At 49.1% G+C, this 18,490-nt stretch overlaps 1 protein-coding gene across 2 annotated transcripts in view; it reads left to right on the forward strand.

Annotated features, from left to right (window-relative positions):
- The first annotated feature begins 6,926 nt into the window (after positions 1-6,926).
- EXOSC10 (exosome component 10) overlaps positions 6,927-18,490 on the forward strand; it is a 33,978-nt gene continuing 22,414 nt past the window's right edge. Inside the window, exons 1-5 of one of the 2 annotated variants that reach the window (XM_029065434.2) lie at positions 6,927-7,032; positions 13,007-13,143; positions 15,486-15,609; positions 16,194-16,298; positions 16,721-16,886. In XM_029065434.2, coding sequence (XP_028921267.1) covers positions 6,949-7,032; positions 13,007-13,143; positions 15,486-15,609; positions 16,194-16,298; positions 16,721-16,886 — 616 coding nt within the window. In that variant the 5' untranslated portion in view covers positions 6,927-6,948. Of the gene's footprint in view, positions 7,033-13,006; positions 13,144-15,485; positions 15,610-15,783; positions 15,885-16,193; positions 16,299-16,720; positions 16,887-18,490 lie in introns of those variants that run through there. The other variant, XM_029065435.1, reaches the window with a different exon arrangement.

The raw sequence follows: 18,490 nt of genomic DNA on the forward strand, positions 1-18,490 counted from the left end.
TTCATCTTTGAATGGCTGCTTACTCCTGCGCGTTAGGACAATTTTCGAAACTGAACAAAGAGTGGAGAAGGCGTGAGGCAGGTAGATAGCACAGCTGTGTGGGGAACAGCAGAGCTACAGGATGCTTTTGAGACCTCCAAACTGTTCTTAGGCCACCTTCCTTTTGGGCATTTCAGTGGTTTTTCAATTGCAGGATTCTTGTTGCTACAGCTGTACGAGAAAAGTGGAATCCGTTCCAGGAACTTGTCATCTCTGAGGACCCTTTACTGAAAACGAGGATGGACTTAAATGTCAACCAGTGATACTGAGAGCATTTTAGCCATGTAAATGAGCAAATCCCCAAGCCCCTATCGGACCTAATTTAGTGTACATTTAAGCATCTTGGTTTAATTAAATCGCGGTGACTAAAAGGTGCAAGGCCCTTCCTCGGTGCATTTAAAAGAAATCGCTGGGGAATTGTCAAAAACTTCCCTATTGATTCCCACGATGTAGCTCAGATATTCCTGAAAATAGTTGAACCAAATCTGTGTGTCTCAGGATCCTGCGGAGGCAAAATGAGCGTTAGTAGACCAAAGGAGGAACTTCTTGAATACTGTTAATGTGTAGGTAGCTTTAAAAAGACTTAGCTACCCATCACTCTGAGGTAGTCGAACCCAAAACCCGAGGGTTTGAATTGGACTGTAAGCTCTCTGTGGGCAGTGAACGTGTCTACCAACTCTGTTATAGTGCACTCTCCCAAGTACTTAGTACAGTGCTCTGCACACAGTAAGCATTCAGTAAATACGATTGATTGATCCCTGTGATTCTACAGTCAATCCACTCAAAGTGGCCTGTTCGGCGCAAAGGTTCCAGGTTCCAGAGAGAAGCATCGTGGCTCAGTGGCAAGAGCACGGGGCTTGGGAGTCAGAGGTCGTGGGTTTTAATCCCGGCTCCGCCACTTATCAGATGTGTGACTTTGAGGCGAGTCACTTAACTTCTCGGTGCCTCAATTACCTCATCTGGAAAATGGGGATGAAGATTGTGAGCCTCACGTGGGACAACCTGATGACCGTGTATCTACCGCAGTGCTTAGAACAGTGCTCTGCACATAGTAAGCGCTTAACAAATACCAACGTTATTAAGTATGACAGACCACCACTCTCCCCACCTTCAAACCCTTACTATAATCCCATCTCCAAGAGGCCTTCCCCAACTAAGCCCTCATTTTCCTTACTCCCTCTCCCTTCTGTGTTGCCCGTGCACTCGATATTCACCCCTTCCTCAGTCCCACAGCAATTTTGTATCTATCGGTAATTTATTTTATTGTCTGTATTTGTCCCTAGACTGTAAGCCCCTTGTGGGCAGAGAATGTGCCTCCCAATGCTGTTGTATTGCACTCTCCCTAGGGATTAGAACAATGCTCAGCACATAGTAATCAATTAATATTCATTCATATTTATTAAGCGCTTGCTGTAGTAAGCACTTGCGAAAGTATAACACAACAATAAATGGTGGCATTCCCTGCCTACGGTAAGCTTACAGTCTAGAGAGAGGGGAGAGAGACATCAGTACAAGTAAAATTATATATATCCAGTGCTTAGTACAGTGCTCTGCACATAGCGCTCAATAAATACGATTGAATAAGTGCTGTGGTGCTGGTGGAGGGGAGGGAGAGCAAAGGGAGTGATTCAGGGTGATGCAGAAAGGAGTGGGCGATGAAGCCAAGTGGGGCTCGGTCTGGGACGACCTCTTGGAGGAGACGTGCCTTCAGTAAGGCTTTTAAGAGGGGAGATCTCTCCCTAAAATCGGGGAGAGCTAAGTTTGAGAAGAGATTGGCTAGACTCATTCATTCTTTCATTTAATCGTATTTATTGAGCGCTTACACTGCAGAGCACTGTACGAAGTGCCTGGAAAGTACAATTCAGCAATGGAGATGATGACGATGGTATTTGTTAAGCGTTTACTATGTGCCGAGCACTGTTCTAAGCGCTGGGGTAGATACAAGGTGATCAGGTTGTCCCACGTGGGGCTCACGGTCTTAATCCCCATTTTACAGATGAGGTAACTGAGGGCCTGAGAAGTTAAGTGGCCTGCCCAAAGTCCCACAGCTGACACGGTGGAGCGGGGATTTGAACCCATGATCTCTGACTCCCCAGCCCATGCTCTTTCCACTGAGCCACGCTGCTTCTCTATCCCTGCCCTCACCGGGTTTACAGTCTAGAAGGGGGGAGACAGACATCAAAACGAGTAAACGGGAATCAATATAAATAGAATTATAGATGTATACATATATACGTAAGTGCTCGGGGGAGAGGGAGAAGAGCAAAGGGAGCGAGTCAAGGCGATGGGGAGGGGAAGGGGAGCAGAGGAAAAGGGGGGCTTAGTCTGGGAAGGCCTCTTGGAGGAGGTGAGCCGTCAGTAGGGCTTTGAAGAGGGGAGTTGAGGAGGGAGGGCGTTCCGGGCCAGAGGTAGGACGTGGGCCAGGGGTCGACGGCGGGACAGGCGAGAACGAGGCACAGAGAGGAGGTTAGCGGAGGCAGAGGAGCGGAGCGTGCGGGCTGGGCTGGAGAAGGAGAGAAAGGAGGCGAGGTAGGAGGGGGTGAGGAGATGGAGAGCTTTGAAGCCAAAAGTGAGGAGTTTTTGTTTAATGCGGAGGATGACAGGCAACCACTGGAGGTTTTTGAGGAGGGGGGTGACATGGCCAGAGCCTTTCTGCAGAAAGATAATCCGGGCAGCGGAATGAAGTATGGACTGAAGTGGGGAGAGGCAGGAGGTTGGGAGGTCAGAAAGGAGGCTGATGTAGTAAACTAATCCCGGCTCTGCCACGTGTCTGCTGTGTAACCTTGGGCAAATCGCTTCACTTCTCTGTCCCTCAGTTCCCGCAATTGTAAAATGGGAGTCAGGGTGCGTGGGTTCTAATCCCGGCCCCGCCCCTTGTCAGCTGTGTGATTTGGGGATAGTCACTCACTCCTCTCTACCTCAGTAGCCTCATCTGTCAAATGGGGATGAAGACTGTGAGCCTCACGTGGGACAACCTGATTCCCCTGTATCTCCCCCAGCGCTTAGAACAGTGCAAGAGACATAGTAAGCGCTTAACAAATATCATTTGTAGTATTATGATACTGAGACTGGTCCCCACACTGAGCCTTCCCTTTCCCTCTGCTCCTCCTCCCCTCCCCATTCCCCCTTCTCCCTCCCTCTGTTCTTCCCCCTTCCCCTCCCCATAGCACTTGTGCAGATTTCTATATATTATTTATTACCCTATTTATTTTGTTAATTTTCTGTATTTATCTATGATTCTATTTATCTTGACGATATCGACGCCAGGCTACTTGTTTTGTTGTCTGTTTCCTCCATTTAGACTGCGAGCCCGTCGTTGGGCAGGGATGGTCTCTCTCTGTTGCCGAATCGTACATTCCAAGCGCTTAGTCCGGTGCTCTGCACATACTAAGTGCTCAATAAATACAATTTAATGAATGAATTCTATTTATCTCGATGATATTGACGCCAGACTACTCGTTTTGTTCTGTTGTCTGTCTCTCCCGTTTAGACTGAGAGCCCGTCGTTGGGCAGGGATGGTCTCTGTTGCCCAAGTGTCCATTCCAAGCGCTTAGTCCAGTGCTCTGCACATAGTAAGCGCTCAATAAATACAATTGAATGAATGAATTCTATCTATCTTGATGATATTGACTCCAGACTATTTGTTTTGTTTTGTTGTCTGTCTCGCCCTTCTAAACTGTGAGCCCATCGTGGGGCAGGGATGGACTCCATCTGTTGCCCAATTGTCCCTTCCAAGCGCTTAGTCCAGTGTTCTGTGCATAGTAAGCGCTCAATAAATACGATCGAATGAATGAATGAAAGGAAGCGCTCAATAAATACGATTGAATGAATGGAAGTAAGTGCCTAATAAATATGACTGACCGAATGAATATTATGTCGAGAAGCAGCGTGGCTCAGTGGAAAGAGCACAGGCTTGGGAGTCAGAGGTCATGGGTTCAAATTCCAACTCTGCCACTTGTCGGCTCTGTGACTGCGGGCAAGTCACTTAACTTCTTGGTGGCTCAGTTACCTCATCTGTAAAACTAACTCTGTTCCCCTCTTCAAAGCCCTACTGAGAGTTCACCTCCTCCGAGAGGCCTTCCCAGACTGAGCCCCCCCTTTCCCTCTGCTCCCTCCCCCTTCTCCCCTTCACCTCCCCTCAGCTAAGCCCCCTTTCCCTCTGCTCCTCCCCCTCTCCCTTCCCCTCCCTTCAGCCCTGTGCTCATTTGTATAGATTTTTATTACCCTATTTATTTTGCTAATGAGGTGTCCATCCCCTTGATTCTATTTATCGTGATGATTTTGCCTTGTTTTTGTCCGTCTGTCTCCCCCGATTAGACTGTGAGCTCGTTGTTGGGCAGGGATTGTCTCTCTCTGTTGCCGACTTGTGCATTCCAAGCGCTTAGTACGATGTTCTGCACATAGTAAGCGCTCAATAAATACTATTGAATGAATGATTGAATGAATTATTTAAATGGGGATGAAGACTGTGAGCCTCACGTGGGACCACCTGGTGACCCTGTATCTCCCCCAGTGCGTAGAACAGTGCTGTGCACATAGTAAGCACTTAACAAATACCAACATTATTATTAGGTGAATATTATGTCTCTGTTGCTGAATTGTACATTCCAAGCGCTTAGTACAATGTTCACATAGCGCTCAGTAAATACTAATGAATGAATGAATGAATGAATGAATGAATGAATGAATGAGGGACAGGGACTGTGTCCAACCTGACTAGCTACCCTAGCGCCTAGAGCAGTGCTATGGCACATAAGAAGGGCGATCAGCGTGGCTCAGTGGATAGAGCCTGGGCTTGGGAGTCAGAGGTCATGGGTTCGAATTCTGGCTCTGCCACTTGTCAGCTGTGACCTTGGGCAAGTCACTTCACTTTTCTGTGCCTCAGTGACCTCATCTGTAAAATGGGGATGAAGACTGGGAGCCCCACATGGGACCACCTGATGACCCTGTCTCTCCCCCAGCACTGAGAACAGTGCCCTGCGCATAGCGCTTAACCAATACCAACATGATTATTATTATTAAAATGGGGATGAAGACTAGGCGTCCCACGTGGGACCACCTGGTGACCCTGTCTCTCCCCCAGTGTTTAGAACAGTGTTCTGCACATAGCGCTTAACACATACCAACATGATTATTATTATTAAAATGGGGATGAAGACTGGGAGCCTCACGTGGGACCACCTGGTGACCCTGTCTCTCCCCCAGTGCTTAAACCAGTGCTTTGCCCATAGTCAGCGCTTAAATGCCAACATTATTATATTAAAATGGGGATGAAGACTGTGAGCCCCACTTGGGACCACCTGGTGACCCTGTGTCTCCCCAAGCACTTAGACCAGTGCTCTGCACATAGTGCTTAACAAATACTAACATTATTATTATTATTAAAAAGGGGATGAAGACTGAGCCTCATGTGGAACCACCTGGTGACCCTGTCTCTCCTGGTGACCCTGTTTCTCCCCCAGGGCTTAGACCGGTGCTCTGCACATAGTCAGCGCTTAACCAGTACCAACATGATGATTATTATTAAAATGGGGATTCAGACTGTGAGCCTCATGTGGGACCACTTGGTGACCCTGTCTGTCCCCCAGCGCTGAGACCAGTGCTCTGCACATAGTAAGCGCTTAACAAACACCTACATCCAACATGATTACAATTATTAAAATGGGGATTCAGACTGTGAGCCTCGCATGGGACCTGATGACCCTGTGTCTCCCCCAGCGCTTAGACCAGTGCTCTGCACATAGTCAGCGCTTAACCAATGCCAACATGATTATGATGATGATGATTACTATTTTTATTAGGGGTGGGGAAAGGGTGTGTGGCGGGCCCTGCGTCGAGGCCCAGTTTTTATGAGATTAGACTGTAAGTGCTTTAAAGGGCAGGGACCGTCTCTATCTGTTGCCGACTTGTTCATTCCAAGCGCTTAGTCCAGTGCTCTGCACATAGTAAGCACTCCATAAATACTATTGAATGAATGAATGAGCTGTTCTTCCCCTTGACTCTCTTTATTGCCCTTGTTCTTGTCTGTCTCCACTGATTAGACTGTAGGCCCGTCAAAGGGCAGGGACAGTATCTGGTACCAATCTGTCCATTCCAAGCGCTTAGTCCAGTGCTCTGCACATGGTAGGCTGTGTGACTGTAGGCAAGTCACTTAACTTCTCTGTGCCTCAGTTCCCTCATCTGTAAAATGGGGATTAAGACTGTGAGCCCCATGTGGGACAACCTGATTCCCCTATGTCTACCCCAGCGCTTAGAACAGTGCTCGGCACATAGTAAGCGCTTAACAAATACCAACATTATTATGGTAAGCGCTCCATAAATACTATTGAATGAATGAATATGAGCTGTTGTTCCCCTTGACTCTCTTTCTTGCCCTTGTTCTTGTCTGTCTCCCCCGATTAGACTGTAGGCCCGTCAAAGGGCAGGGACAGTATCTGTTACCAATCTGTCCACTCCCAGCGCTTAGTCCAGTGCTCTGCACAGAGTCCGCGCTCCATAAACACTACCGAATGAATGAATCTGAGCTGTTCTTCCCCTTGACTCTCTTTATTGCCCTTGTTCTTGTCTGCCTGTCTCCCCCGATTAGACCGTAGGCCCGTCAAGGGGCCAGGACTGTCTCTGTTACCCATTTGTCCATTCCAGGCGCTTGGTCCAGTGCTCTGCACATAGTAAGCGCTCCATAAATACTATTGAACGAATGAACGAATGAACGAACGAATGAACGACTGACTGACTGACTGACAGACTGAATGACTGACTGACAGACTGAATGAATGAATGAATGAATGAATGAATGAATGAAGGAGGCCCGTGTCTCCCTGAGGAGACCACCAACCCCTCCGCCGCGCATGCGCCGTCCCTCCGCAACGGCCGCCAAGTCTCGCGAGAAGTGTGGCGGCGGGGGACAAGATGGCGGCGGGCCGCCCCTCCCCGCCGGGCCCCCGCGGCGGTCCGGTCCTGCCGGGCTTCGACGACGCCGATTCCTTCGTCAAAGTGAGTGAAAGCCGGGCCAAGGAAGCTTTCTTTTTCCCGCCGGGGGCGGCCCTCTCTCCCCCAGAGCCGCCTCCAGGCCCGGGGCCTTCCTTAGGCCTTGACGCCTTCCTCTTCTGCCCCCCCCATGAAGACTACGCCATTGTTCACTAGCGCTCAGTAAATACTGTTGAATGAATGAATGAAGAAGAAGAGTCACCCTGTTAGTAGCTGTTAAGCGCTGACTCTGTGCAGAGCACTGTCCTAAGCGCTGGGGGAGACACAGGGTCGTCAGGTTGTCCCACATGAGACTCCCAGTCTTTATCCCTATTTTACAGAGGAGGTGACTGAGGCACAGAGAGTAATAATAATAATGTTGGTATTTGTTAAGTGCTTACTATGTGCAGAGCACTGGTCTAAGCGCTGGGGGAGAGGCAGGGTCATCCGGTTGTCCCACGTGAGGCGCACCGTCTTCATCCCCATTTGACAGATGAGGGGACTGAGGCCCAAGAGAATAATAATAACATGTTGGTATTTGTTAAGCGCTTACTCTGTGCAGAGCACTGTTCTAAGCGCTGAGGGAGATACAGGGTCATCAGGTGGTCCCATGTGGGGCTCGCAGTCTTCATCCCCATTTTACAGAGGAGGGAACTGAGGCCCAAGAGAATAATAATCATCATGCTCGTATTTGTTAAGCGCTTACTCTGTGCAGAGCACTGTTCTAAGTGCTGGGGGAGAGACAGGGTAATCAGGTGGTCCCACGTGAGGCTCACAGTTAACCCCCATTTTCCAGATGAGGTCACTGAGGTCCAGAGAAGTGACTTGCCCACAGTCACCCAGCTGACCAGTGCAGAGCTGGGATTCGAACCCACGACCTCTGACTCCCCAGCCCGGGCTCTTTCCACGGAGCCACGCAGCTGCTTTTTCTATTGGGTCAGTGGAGGTTATTAGTAATCATGTTGCTATTGGTTAAGTGCTGACTATGTGCAGAGCACTCTTCTGAGCGCTGGGAGAGAGACGGGGTCACCAGGTTGTCCCACATGAGGCTCACAGTCTTCATCCCCATTTTACGGATGAGGCGACTGAGGCACAGAGAAGGGAAGCGACTTGCCCACAGTCACACAACAGACAAGTGGCAGAGATTAGACTGGGAGCCCCTCGTGGGGCGGGGCTGGTCTCTCTCTGTTGCCCAGCTGTACTTTCCAAGCGCTTAGGACAGTGCTCTGCACATAGCCAGCGCTCAATAAATACAACTGAATGGATGATTGAGTTCTCTCTTTAAATGGGCTTGGTAGGATTTGTTCTGTTGTCTGTGTCCCCCTTTTAGACTGTGAGCCCCTTGTGGGGCGGGGACGGTCTCTCTCTGTTCCCCAGTTGTACCTTCCAAGCGCTTAGGACAGTGCTCTGCACATAGTCAGCGCTCAATAAATACGATTGAATGAATTATATCTTTAAATGGGCCTGATCGGTTTTGTTCTGTCGTCCGTCTTCCCCATTTAGACTGTGAGCCCCTTGCGGGGCAGGGATGGTCTCTATCTGTTGGCCAATTGTACCTTCCAAGCGCTTAGGACAGTGCTCTGCACATAGGAAGCGCTCAATAAATACGATTCAGTGGATCGACTGAATAAATAAATAAATTGGTTAAGCGCTATGTGCAGAGCATCTCCTCCCTCCCTGTAAGATGGCCCCCCCGTCACCCCTGCACCGACAACGTGACTCTGCCTCCGCCCCGGCGACTAACATCGAGGCCGAATACTAATCATAATAATATGATTATAATATATATAATTATATATAATAATATGATTATAATAACGGTGGTATTTAAAAAGCGCTATGTGCGAATAATAATAATAATGGTATTTGTTGAGCACTTAACCAGGTGCCAGGCACTGAACTAAGCGCTGGAAAAATAAAATGGTATGTGGTAAGCACTTACTATGTGCGGTAATAATCGTGATGGTATTTGTTAATCACTTAACTACGTGCCAGGCACTGTACTAAGCACTGGGAAAAAAATGGTACTTAAGCACATGCTATGTGCCAAGCACTGTTCTAAACACTGGGTAGGTACAAGGTCATCAGGTTGTCCCACTTGGGGCTCACAGTCGTCATCCCCATTTTACAGATGAGGTAACCGAGGCACAGAGAAGTGAAGTGACTTGCCCAAGGTCACACAGCGGGCAAGTGGCGGATCCAGGATTAGAATTCACGACCTCTGACTCCCAAGCCTGGGCTCTTTCCCATTGAGCCACGCTGCTTCTCATAATGATGGTATTGGTTAAGCGCTTACAATTTGTTAAGCGCTTACAATGTGCCAAGCACTGTTCTGAGCGCTGGGGTAGAGACAAGGAAAATCAGGTTGTCCCACGTGGGGCTCACAGTCTTCATCCCCATTTTACAGAGGAGGTAGTAACTAAAGCACAGAGAAGTGAAGTGGCTTGCCCAAGGTCACACAGCAGTCGAGTGGCAGAGCCGGGATTGTTCTGTGCCCTGGGTTCGATTCAAGGATACCGGGTTGTCCCACGTGGGGCTCACCGTCAGTTCCCTCATCTGTAAAATGGGGATGAAGACTGTGAGCCCCACGTGGGGCAACCTGATGACCCTGTATCCCCCCAGCGCTTAGAACAGTGCTTGGCACGTAGTAAGCGCTTAACCAAACCATGATGATGATGATGATGATTAATCCTCATTTTATAGATGCGGGAACTGGGGCCCAGAGCAGTCGAGTGGCTTGACCAAGGTCACACAGCGGACAAGTGCAGGAACCGGGATTAGAACCCCCGACCCCCGACTCCCAAGCCCGGCTCGGGCCGCTGAGCCGCGCTGCTTCCCCTGCCCCTTCGTAACGGTCTTTATTCAGCGTTAACTGTGGGCCACCGTCGAGAGAGAATACACCCTCGAGAAGGGGTGGGAGACCGTCCCTGTCCCTCCGGGGACTTCCAGTCGTAAAAGGGCCTGGTGGGGACTGGGGACATCAGGAGCGATGATAATAATAATAATCGGATTAATTGAGCGCTTACTGCCCTGTGCTAAGCACTGGGGAGAGTCCACGGTATCACTGGACACATTCTCTCCCCATAGGGAGCTCCCAGTCTAGAGGGGGAGACGGACATTAATGTGAATTAAATAGATAAATGAATTGCAGGTATCGGCAGTTAGGCCGATGAAACTAAGCGACAGGAAAAGAGCAGCAAAGGTGAGTTAAACGCTGCGGCCAGAGGAGCCCAGGAGAGGAGTCCCAACTGTCAACTGTCACCCTCCTGTCCCCCGTCCCCCGCCCAGATGACCGCTTCAGCCAACCGGCGCCGTCTTCCCGGCTCGGCCGGCTTTCCGCCACACGTGCGCGGGGGCGAACGGAAGCAGCCGTGGCTCAGTGGAACGAGGCCGGGCTTGGGAGTCGGCGGTCATGGGTTCGAATCCCGGCTCCGCCACTCGTCAGCTGGGTGACTCTGGGCGAGTCACTTCACGTCTCTGGGCCTCGGTTACCTCATCTGTAAAACGGGGGTGAAGACCGTGAGCCCCATGAGGGACAACCTGATCACCTTGTAGCCCCGCAGCGCTTAGAATAGTGTTTTGCACGTAGTAAGCACTTAACGCATACCAACATTATTATTATTACTTAATGTCTCTGGGCCTCAGTTCCCTCATCCCTAAAATGGGGATGAAGACTTAGCCCCAAGTGGGACAAGCCAATCACCTTGTATCCCCCTCCCCCCCGCGGGAGGAACAGTGCTTTGCACATAGTAAGCACTTAACAAATACCATCATCATCATCATCATCATTAACGTCTCGGCCTCAGTTCCCTCATTTGTAAAATGGGGATCGAGACTGAGCCCCACGTAGGATAGGGACTGCGTCCGACTCGATTTGCTTGGATCCACCTCAGCGCTTAGTACAGTGCCTGGCACGTAGCAAGCACTTATCAAATACCGTTACTGTTGTTATAAATCGAACCTCCCTCCCTCATTAGTGTCTCCTTGCCCCACGTTAATCCCCTCACTATTGATTTCAAGGCTCTACGTCACCTTGCCCCTTCCTACCTCTCCTCCCTTCTCTGTTTCTACTGCCCACCCCGCACGGTCTGCTCCTCTGCCACTCACCTCCTCACCCTCCCCCGTTCATGCCTATCCCGCCGTCGACCTCTGGCCCGCATGCCATCGCGGTCCTGGAATATCCTCCCTCCTCACCTCCGCCAAACTAACTCTCTTCCCCTCTTCAAAGCCCTCCTGAGAGCTCACCTCCTCCAGGAGGCCTTCTCAGACTGAGCCCCCCCCCCTTACCACAGCTCCCCCTCCCCATCGCCCTGATTCGCTCCCTTTGCTCTGCCCTCCTCCCCTCTTACAGCACTTGTGTATATATATGCACAGATGTATAATTCTATTTATTTATATTAATGATGTGTAATAATAATAATGTTGGTATTTGTTAAGCGCTTACTATGTGCAGAGCACTGTTCTAAGCGCTGGGGTAGATGCAGGGTAATCCGGTTGTCCCACGTGAGGCGCACAGTCTTAATCCCCATTTGACAGATGAGGGAACTGAGGCACAGAGAAGTGAAGTGACTTGCCCGCAGTCACACAGCTGACAAGTGGCAGAGCCTGGATTCGAACCCATGAACTCTGACTCCCAAGCCCGGGCTCTTTCCACTGAGCCACGCTGATGCTATTGATGCCTGTTAACTTGTTTTGATGCCTGTTTCCACCCTTCTATACTGTGAACCCATTGTGGGCAGGGTTTGTCTCTGTTGCTGAACTGTACTTTCCAAGCACTTAGTACAGTGCTCTGCACACAGTAAGCATTCAATAAATATGAATTAATAAATGAATCCCCCCCACCCCAAAATGCCATCTCACCACTTCACCCCCTCTAGACTGTTAGCTTGAGGTGGGCAAGGGATGTGTCTGTGTTGTTGTGTTGTAGTAATAATAATAACAACTATGGTATTTGTTGAGCGTTTACTGCGTGCCAAGCCCTGTACTAAGCACTGGGGTGGATCCGAGCAAATCGGGTTGGACGCAGTCCTTGTCGCAGGTGGGACTCACTGTCTCGATCCCCGTTTTGCAGATGAGGTAACTGAGGCACAGAGGAAGCGAAGTGACCTGCCCGAGGTCACACAGCAGACAAGCGTTGTACTCTCCCAAGCGCTTAATACAGTGCTCTGCAGGCAGTAAGCGCCTAGTAAATTCAGCTGAATGCCCCAGCCTCACTTGTGTACTCACAGTCACCTGTAGCGTGCCAGTACATGTCTGCTGTGTGACATTGGGCAAGACACTTAACTTCTCTGTGCCTCAGTTACCTCGTCTATAAAAATGGGGATTGAAAAAAGTGTGAGCCCCACGAGGGACAATTTGATTACCCTGTATCTATCCCAGCGCTTAGAACAGTGCTCTGCACATAGCGCTTAACAAATACCATAATTATTATTATTATTACATTTTGACTCTCATGTCTGGTTAATAATAATAATAATGTTGGTATTTATTAAGCGCTTACTATGTGCAGAGCACTGTTCTAAGCGCTGGGATATACAGGGTAATCAGGTTGTCCCACATGAGGCTCACAGTCTTAATCCCCATTTTACAGATGAGGGAACTGAGGCACAGAGAAGTGAAGTGACTTGCCCACGGTCACACAGCTGACAAGTGGCAGAGCTGAGATTCGAACTCATGACCCCTGACTCCCAAGCCCAGGCTCTTTCCACTGAGCCACGCTGTTTATGGTTACATAAACACTCACCTACATTCCCAGATTTCCTTCCCTGTGTTTCCAAATTGTTTCGGTGCCTATCCCCCTTGCTAGACTGTAAACTTCTCGAGGGCAGTGATCGGGCCTGTTGTACTCTCTGAAGATTTTAGAGTACAGTGTGCGGCTCACACGCCGTCCGCCCTCAGTCACTACCGATCGGTGGAGACGTAGGTGTCCGAGGGAGATGGTGATGTTCAGCGTTCGTCAGCTAATCTAGAATTCACCCTTTGGTCTGCCGATTTTCTACAGTTCGCACTCGGGTCGGTGGTGGCGGCTACCAGAGCATCAAGTAGTCTTCCCCAGCCTGGAGATGAATATGACTTTTACCGCAGTTTTCCGGGATTTCGGGCGTTTTGCGAAACACAAGGCGATAGGTTACTTCAGTGGTAAGTAGCTTCTTTCCTAATGCCAGAAAGAAGAGTCAGTATGTTGCTCTTGCTAAAAAGCCATGTTGATTTTTTTTGTTGTTGAAACTCCCGTCGTATCCTAAAAGAGAGTGCACGGTCCAAGACGATGATAGTAGCCCCTGAAAGATAGGTCAGACTAAACCAGTGAGTTTTTCTTCTCAAAATATAACCTGAGTTGCCTCCTTAAAGATGTAGTTTACCACTGATCCCAGAGGCAACATAGTTGTGCACCAGAGTTGGGGTGAGGAGTGGGCGGGTAATAGAGTCTCCCATCATAAATGGTGGATAAGCTTTAGTCCGGTCCCAAAACCTTTGAGCCGAGAACCCGCACTGGAACCTGTTCAGAGGAATTGATTAGAGCGAGACTAGTTTGTGCCACGACATTGACTCCCTCATCCATCCCCTTTTCCCTCTGCTCCCTCTCTGCTCCCCCTCCACCCTCTGCTCCCTCTCCCTACCCCCTTTCCCCTCCCCTCAGCTGAACCCCCTTTCCCTCTGCTCCTTCCCTTCTCCCTTCCCCTCAGCACTGCTCATTTGTATGTATTTTTATTACCTTATTTATTTTGTTAATGAGGGGTACATCCCCTTGATTCTATTTATCGTGATTATGTTGTCTTGTTTTTATCCATCTGTCTCCCCCGATTAGACTGTGAGCCCGTCATTGGGCACGGATTGTATCTATCTGTTGCTGAATTGTATATTCCAAGCGCTTAGTCCAGTGCTCTGCACATAGTAAGCGCTCAGTAAAAACTTGAATGAATGAATGAATGAAGCCCCGCCAGTTGCCTTTCCACGAGGGCCTAGAGCCCGGTGCATGAGGTGGTAGGCAGGGGTGTAGCCTATATTTAAGGCACGAGCAGCCATTTCACGTAGAGCATATGCGGCCCCGACCTTGTGGGCAGGAGTCTCGGGAAGGTAGGGAACTAGGAACTCGCATCATTTCAACCCTGCCTCAGTTTGCAAAGGTAAAAATGTTCATTTCTGCTTTCTGTGACAGGGCCGAGCAGGGCAGTTGGTTCCTTACCCTGGGCACTAAGGATCCTCCCCCTTGTGTCATCCAATGAGCAAGACTCTGTTTTGAGCAGTAGGAGAAAGGGAGAGTGAAAGGCCCCGGAGACTGAAGCACGGGTCTGTCTGGACCACAAAGAGAAGTGGCCTCGATGTTAAGTCCTCGATGTTAAGTCAAGAAGCAGCGTGGCTCAGTGCAAAGAGCCCGGGCTTGGGAGTCAGAGGTCATGGGTTTGAATGCCGACTCTGCCACTTGTCAGCTGTGTAGCTGTGGGCAAGTCCCTTAACTTCTCGTGCCTCAGTTGCCTCATCTGTAAAATGGGGATTAAGACTGTGAGCCTCACGTGGGACAACCTGTATCTACCCAGTGCTTAGAACAGTGCTCTGCACATAGTGCTTAACAAATACCTACATTATTATTATAAAGTCTCCTTTGAGTCCCAAGGCGCTCTTTCATGCCAGTCAAAGGAAGGAAATTTCGCTGCTCAGACACTCCGCCCCACCCCCTGTACCAACAGATGGGACCTCGCACCAGGCCAGTCTTTCCTGGGCCTTGCGTCCCACTGTGGACAGCCCTGAGTTATTTAAAGAAATTAAATGAAATCCCTTTAGACTGTAAATCATCTAAGGGCAGGGGCTTTATTGTACATTTCCAAATTCGGCGTTGAGCACCCTACAGATGATGCTCAGCAAGCACTCATGAACTTCGAGGCTTGTAGAAGGCAAGTGTGCCAGAAATATGCATCTTGGTGTTTACTTGGGTTTCTTCAAATGGAACTTAGGTATTGGCTAGTGACTATTATGCCTTTCTGAAGCATGATGCCCTGGTAGCCTTCCCTGCTCTTCGACCAGTGCGTTTTGTGGTTTTTTGGGGGGGGGGGAGTGGGGAAGTATTTGTTAAGCAGTTACTATGTGTCAGGCACTGCGCTAAACCCTGAGGTAGATGCAAGATAATCAAGTTGGACACTGTCCGTGTCTCACGTGGGCCTCACATTTTACGGACAGGGTAACTGAGACACCGAGAAGTTAAGTGATTTGCCCACGGTCACAGAGCAGACAAGTGGAGGAGCCGGGATAGAGCCCAGGTCTGTCTGACTCCCAGTGCTCAGTCCACCAGGCCACGCTGCTTCGACAAGTAGCTTTTTGCTCTGGCAGATATCAAGCGCTTAATAGATGCCACTTTTTATTTTTAGGGAGAGGGTCTAAAACTGTGTATTACGATGCAAAGTATAAAAGAACAGCTCCTTGAGCTATTTTCCTGATAATTTTGAGAAAGCGAAGGTTTTAATCAGTTTTACCCTTTTCCTTCTAAGCATGAGTAAGGTAATGCAATACCATGGATGTCGCAGCCACATCAAGGATCGCAGCAGAGTGACAGAGTTGGAGGACAAGTTTGATTTACTTGTTGATTCTAATGATGTTATTCTCGAGAGAGTGGTAAGTTAACCTCCTTATTTTGCTTTAGGGGCTGTTCCTTTTTTAGGTCTGGGAGAAGAATTATTTTGAGCTCTAGAGAAAGTTAAAACTACAAATTTCTTTCTTGTGGTGTATTTTCCTTTTCATCACGAGTCCTATCCTGTCCTCTCTTCCTCTTACTGCCCACTTTCTTAGGAGTCTCTATTGGAATGTCACAGCCCCCAGACGGCTGTCTTTGAACTTGCCTAGCCCAAATCATGCTTCCCAGCGTGCAGATTGGAGCTGTTACTGTATGGGTGAGAGATGGTTTCTTTCACACAACTAAGAATTAATGTAAATTCTCTGGTCAAAAATAATCCTCGCTGGGCTCTTTTGCTTAATTCAGGAGCTACAAAGGGGATTCCAGAAGATTTGGGCATAGGCTGGTTACTAGCAATCTGAATTTTCCTGCACAGATAATGCTTTGATTCCTCGACGGTGCTTCTTAATCATCCATCACACTCGTCTTGCATTCTGCCTTTATGTCTTCGGCAAAATTAAAACTCAGTGACTCTCTCAGAAGTTAAATTTGACTACTCCATTCCAGGATGTGGCTTCAATTTCAGGGCATTTTACTGGATGAGGCATCTGGAGTAAACAAGAATCAACAGCCCCTTCTCCCAGCAGGCCTGGAAGTCCCGAAAACAATTGTGTCCAGCTGGAACCGCAAGGTAATGCCCCTCCCTCGGGCCGTTTGCTTGGAGTGGCTGACTAACTTGGCACCTAGCTTGGACATCCTCAAATGATCCCAGTGCTTAGGACAGTGCCTGACACAAAATAAGCACTTAACAAATATCATAATTAGTACTATTACCATTCTTTACCAATCTGTCATTTGGTGTCCTAAATTCATTTATTTATTGCACTCACAGAGTACTCTGAAAATGCTACCTGATTTAGCGGGCTCCCGTATAGTCTTCTGTTTCTCCCATTCCTGATTCCTCATGTTTGATTTATCTTCTGGGTCTGCTGCTAAAAAAAAAGTTGTCAGTCCGTCATGGGAAACTAAATCGTGTAATTGGAACCCGGGGAATGAGGTATAGAGTGTCGATTGCTTGGTTAAAGTATATCATGCTATTTTCTTTCCGGGCAGGGTGGAGAATCCAAGAAAAAAACAAAGTCTGAAACTTTCCACCTGCTTCATGCTAAGAACATTCTTCGACCTCAGCTCAGGTTTCGAGAGAAGATTGACAATTCCAATACCCCATTCGTCCCCAAAATTTTTATCAAGCCGAATGCTCAGAAACCTTTGGCCCCAGGTAAACGGAATTTTTAGCTTTCCTTGGCCGGCTTTCCTTCTGTAAGAAATGTAGTTTTAAATCGTAAGATGAGAACCTCAGAAAGATGCCTTTCTCGGTATCCCTTCATTTTGGTCACTGTATGGAATTCTAGCCCTTTCAGAACTAGAAAAGAATTGAACTGCAAGTGGAAACCTGTCGGTGAGTCCATTAACCAGTGGTATTTACTGGGAATTTACCCTGTGCAGAGCACTCTACTAACCACTTGGGAGAGTATAATAAAGTTAGGAGACTTGATATCTCTGCCTTTAAAAGGCACTTACAGCCCAGCAGGGGAGATAGATAGACTTCAGACAGGTGGTGGAAAGAATATATTGTAAGGATAGGTACATAAGTGCAACTAGGTGAGGGGACAAGGGGTAAGTGACTCCCCGAGTTCTTAAAATGACGCAGAAGGGTTGAAGAATCCTCCTCGACCTCTCAGCTGCCTTTGACACTGTCAACCATCCCCTTCTCCTCAGCACATTATCCAACCTTGGCTTCATAGACTCCTTCCTCTCCTGGTTCTCCACTTATCTTTCCGGTCATTCATTCTCAGTCTCCTTCGCGGGCTCCTCCTCCCCCCCCCCCACCATCCCCTAACTCTAGGGGTTCCTCAAGGGTCAGTTCTTCTGTTCTCCATCTATATTCATTACCTTGGTGAACTCATTCGCTCCCACGACTTCAACTATCATCTCTACCCAGATGACACCCAAATCTACATCTCCCCTGTTCTCTCTCCCTCCCTCCAGCTCGTATCTCCTCCTGCCCTCAGGACATCTCCACCTGGATGTCCGCCAGCCACCCAAATTAACTCAATATGTCCAAGACTGAGTTCCTGTCCTCTCCCTGACTTTCCCGGCATTACCGTCCTTCCCGTCTCACAAGCCCACAACCTTGGTGTCATCCTTGACGCCGCTCTCTCATTCACCCCACACATCCAATCCATCACCAGAACCTGCCGGTCTCACCTTCACAACATCGCCAAGATCCGCCCTTCCTCTCTATCCAAACCGCTACCTTGTTGGTACAATCTCTCATCATATCCTGACTGGATTACTGCATCAGCCTCCTTTCTGATCTCCCATCTTCCTGTCTCTCCCCACTTCAGTCTATACTTCACTCTGCTGCCTGAATTGTCTTTCTACAGAAACGCTCTGGGCATGTCACCCCCTCCTCAAAAATCTCCAGTGGTTGCCGGTCATCCTCCGTATTGAACAAAAACTCCTCACTCTTGGCTTTAAAGCTCTCCATCGCCTCGCCCCCTCCTACCCCACCTCCCTTCTCTCCTTCTACAGCCCAGCCCGCACATTCCGTTCCTCTGCCGCCCACCTCCTCACTGTGCCTCGTTCACCCCTGTGCCGCCATCGACCCCTGGCCCAAGACCTACCTCTGACCTGGAATGCCCTCCCTCCTCACATCTGCCAAACTAGCTCTCTTCCCCTCTTCAAAGCCCTACTGAGAGCTCACCTCCTCCAGGAGGCCTTCCCAGACTGAGCCCCCCTTTTCCTCTGCTCCTCCTCCCCTCCCCATTACCCCCTGCTCCCTCCTTCTGCTCTACCCCCTTCCCCACCCCATAGCACTTG

Source organism: Ornithorhynchus anatinus, chromosome 5, assembly GCF_004115215.2.
Source record: "Ornithorhynchus anatinus isolate Pmale09 chromosome 5, mOrnAna1.pri.v4, whole genome shotgun sequence".
NCBI lineage: Eukaryota > Metazoa > Chordata > Mammalia > Monotremata > Ornithorhynchidae > Ornithorhynchus > Ornithorhynchus anatinus.